General features: G+C 46.6%; 1 protein-coding gene across 2 annotated transcripts; it reads left to right on the top strand.

The window, feature by feature from the left end:
- Positions 1-1001: 1001 nt before the first annotated feature.
- Positions 1002-2736, top strand: LOC135627161 (probable BOI-related E3 ubiquitin-protein ligase 2). Of its 2 annotated transcripts, none has more exons than XM_065133157.1 (4): positions 1002-1236; positions 1397-1470; positions 1568-1860; positions 1946-2736. In XM_065133157.1, exons 1-4 carry the CDS (start codon positions 1181-1183, stop codon positions 2474-2476), a joined length of 954 nt encoding a protein of 317 aa, XP_064989229.1. In that variant the 5' UTR covers positions 1002-1180; the 3' UTR covers positions 2477-2736. The 2 variants fall into 2 exon arrangements, with proteins under 2 accessions (XP_064989229.1, XP_064989228.1); XM_065133156.1 differs by having other exon boundaries at positions 1015-1236; positions 1391-1470.
- Positions 2737-3497: the final 761 nt, after the last annotated feature.

The raw sequence follows: 3497 nt of genomic DNA, 5'->3' as shown, positions 1-3497 counted from the left end.
ATTACATTACATCGAACGGGTTGCCTGCTTCACCCATTATTTAGCAGCAGCAGCTGACATGCGTTACGTGATGGAATGGACTCACCGCATTACCTTTTTCTTTCTCGTTCTCAGCACCGGAGAGCATGAAAACAACAACAGGAAGGAAAAAGAAGGAAGCTGCATCGAAAAGAAAGCGGAAAGCGGTGTCCCCACTGTACGTGGCCTCGTGGTGGCACCGGTCATCAGAGGACGGTGTGGTGTGTACAAGAGAAGAGTGAATTCAGCGAGTCAGGCATATTGTCCTACAGCAATCGAGATCGTTTGACTTGCACGGCCACATAAAGGTCAAGTTACAGTGCCGTGAACCGTCCGGTTCATGGTGGGGGTCGCACCGGTGAAGCCATGTCTTCCGTTGGCTGCGTCGCTTCCGCCCGTTGGCGGCACCGCGCACGACCCGAGGCCACGTTTAAAGGCGCCATGATGCCACCACTGTTCTTTGATGCGTGCCCGTATCGGGGGATCACGTTATTCCCATGCGACTGCGACAGGCACCCGCGCCCACTCGCGTGTTTAAGTGGTCCAGAGCACAACATCAAAGAAACCGAGTGATGGGGCGGGAATCTCAAAGAAAGAAAAAGAAGCTCCGCCCAATTAATGATCCAGGATTGGATTCTCTCTCTCTCTCTCTCTCTCTCTCTCTCTCTTTATGCGATGCGTCAAGCGGTGCGTGCGCACATTACACTTCCGCGACCCGATTCCCATCTCCTTCCCCTTTCCTTTTAAATATAATATATAATATATATTATATTATATTATAATATATAATATATATATTATATTATATATATAGAGGAATTATCATGAATACGATAACTATGAATATTATCGTCCACTGCTTGTTTTTATTTTACTCGGATCGGTTTCAAACTCGATTAATAACTAGTATGGAGTGCCACTCCTTATCCTTGTTCAACCACTACGAAACAGAACCGGTTCATTTTTATCGTGGCTACAACATTTGGCCTTTCTCCTACGTGTCCACCACTGTATATATAAGCGTTATACATGTGATATCCACATATACTTGTCAAACGCCATCTCCGTCATCACTCCCTCGATCCCGCTTGCCCGACGCCATCTCTGACCATTAGAAGAACAGGGAAACACCGCCGAAACAAACGCACGCAGCGGGAGGGTGATGGCCGTGCAAGCTCGACCTCTCTCCGACGCTTTCTCCCCGGATTTGCGCAACCGGTGAGCCCTGCGTCGGTTCTCCCGCTGGCCCCCTTTTTTGCCCACTCGTGCTTCTTGGAGCGATTCTTTTGGATTTCTTATCCGCCTGCCGCAATTTAAGATCGATATTGCTTCTGCTGATTCCTCTCTGTTTCCTTTCTCTCTTCTTGTGAAGTGGCAGAGCGGGGAAGGGTGCGCTGGGTGATCTCCAGGCGATGCAGGACCACCTTGGACTCCACGCCGGTCTCGGCCTCGGTGAGCGGCCGGTTCCGGCCTCTTATGCACGTCTTCTTGCTTCCGATTCGTGGGGTTATGGGATGGCTGATCGCAACGGTTGCGTTGGGTGACGCAGGGAAGCAGCCGCGGCGGCACCACCGGCAGGAAATCTTCAACGGCGCCACTGTGTCAAGCGACCCGCGGAGCGAGCTCACTTGCAATGCCTCCGCGTCGAGGAAGCGGGCGCGGGAAGAATCCATGGCCGCGACAGTTAACAACATCTCCGGGGTTCGGTTGCTCGAGTCCGGCGCCGCCTCCACCAGCGGCCGGCAGGCTCCGTCTTCGCAACCCGCATCGCCCCTGGCTCGAGATCTCGTTTCCCTTCTCTACCAGCAGAACCTTGAGATCGACGCCCTCGTCCGCCTTGAGGTGTCTTAATCTTTCCTATTTGGTGTTGGCTCGCTCGTTTGATGTGTTGATTTCTTAATGAGTAACGGCTGGTGGCCAACAACAGAGCGAGAGACTGCGGGCTGGAATGGGGGAGACGTGCGAGAGGCGATGCAGGGCTCTCGTCTCGGGGCTGGAGCAGCAGGTGATGAAACGGTTGATGGAGAAGGAAGCCGAGTTGGAGTGCGTCAACCGGAGGAATGCGGAGTTGGAGCAGCAGATGCGGCAGGTGAGCGAGGAGAACAAGATCTGGTTTGCCATGGCCAAGAACAACGAGGCCGTAGTGTGCAGCCTGAGGACGAGCCTGGAGCAGGCCCTTCTCCGGAGCGCCGCCGGCGAGGGGGGAGAAGGGCAGGAAGGGTACGGCGACAGCGAAGCGGCGAAGCTGCTTGTCGACGACGCGCAGTCGTGCTGCTTCGGGGTGGAAGAGAGGGTCCAGCGGCGGACGGTCTGCAGGGTGTGCGGGAAGAAGGACGTGTGCGTCTTGCTGCTCCCTTGCAAGCATCTCTCCCTCTGCAAGGACTGCGAATCGAAGGCGCACGCGTGTCCCATCTGTGGCTCCTCCAAGGAGGTCTCGCTCCAAATCTTCATGTGCTGATCGCCCGGGAGGCGTTCCGGTTCGGCTTCCGCATGGTTTATTCTCCCTGCTCGGTGGGCCGGTCGGACCGGTGGACTCCACGTCCGGTTCGTTCGTGGAATTTGTTCGTCTCTTTGTTCTTGTTAGTAATTTTGTTTTGTTTTTGTTTATACTTTGTGGAACTTTGGCCAAGTTTTTGGATAGTCATGTGACGTGACTAAAAGCATTACATTATATATCGTACACTTTCAAATGTAAGCTATATAATCCTCTTATATTGATATCTCGCGAGTTATGTTTTATAGAAAATACTTTTTTTTTTTTAAATTAGAGCAGTTGTAAATTTTTGATAGATTTTAAAACACTGCATATGATACTTTTATATAATATTATAATATGCTAAATATATTTTTTAAATTGATTATGCCATCCGATCAGTAATCGAATGATATTTCTATGAATTGTAGTGCAATGACACGCCTTGCTTTTCTTCTCTCGTAGGCAACAATTCATTACATTTTAATACTAGAACTATTTATTTTTAAAAAGGAAATAGAAATAACTATGTATATTAAACTTTAATCTAAAAGGATAATTATATATATATATATATATATATATATATATATATATATATATATATATATATATATATATATATATATATATATATATATATATATATATATATATATATATATATATATATATATATATATATATATATATATATAATAAAGACACTCACATAATGGGATCACATCAATACAATATGAACGGAAAAAAATATACCCGTCTTATTTCAATCATGGGAAGTACATTGTATTTTTATCGGTTATAGAAGATGGTGTGACTATGAACTACGTAATGTATTCTTTTAAGTATTCTTATATCAAAAGAATTAAGAAAAAAATTTATTTGATGATATGGGGTCACATAAAAGGTGAGATAATTGACATTCCATTTACTACCCAAAGATTGAAGGTGGAATCTCTGATCTCAACCAGCATAATTTTCATCATAGCTTTAGACCCTCTACTAT

This window comes from Musa acuminata, chromosome BXJ2-11, assembly GCF_036884655.1.
Source record: "Musa acuminata AAA Group cultivar baxijiao chromosome BXJ2-11, Cavendish_Baxijiao_AAA, whole genome shotgun sequence".
NCBI lineage: Eukaryota > Viridiplantae > Streptophyta > Magnoliopsida > Zingiberales > Musaceae > Musa > Musa acuminata.
This window is presented reverse-complemented; position numbering and strand designations above follow the sequence as displayed.

Bases quoted from the DNA above. Each gene is read 5' to 3' on its own strand.
- LOC135627161 (XM_065133156.1), top strand. From the start codon at position 1,181: ATGGCCGTGCAAGCTCGACCTCTCTCCGACGCTTTCTCCCCGGATTTG. The intron at 1,237-1,390 runs GTGAGCCCTGCG...CTTCTTGTGAAG, and splicing joins TCCCCGGATTTGCGCAACCG to TGGCAGAGCGGGGAAGGGTG. The intron at 1,861-1,945 runs GTGTCTTAATCT...GGCCAACAACAG, and splicing joins ACGCCCTCGTCCGCCTTGAG to AGCGAGAGACTGCGGGCTGG.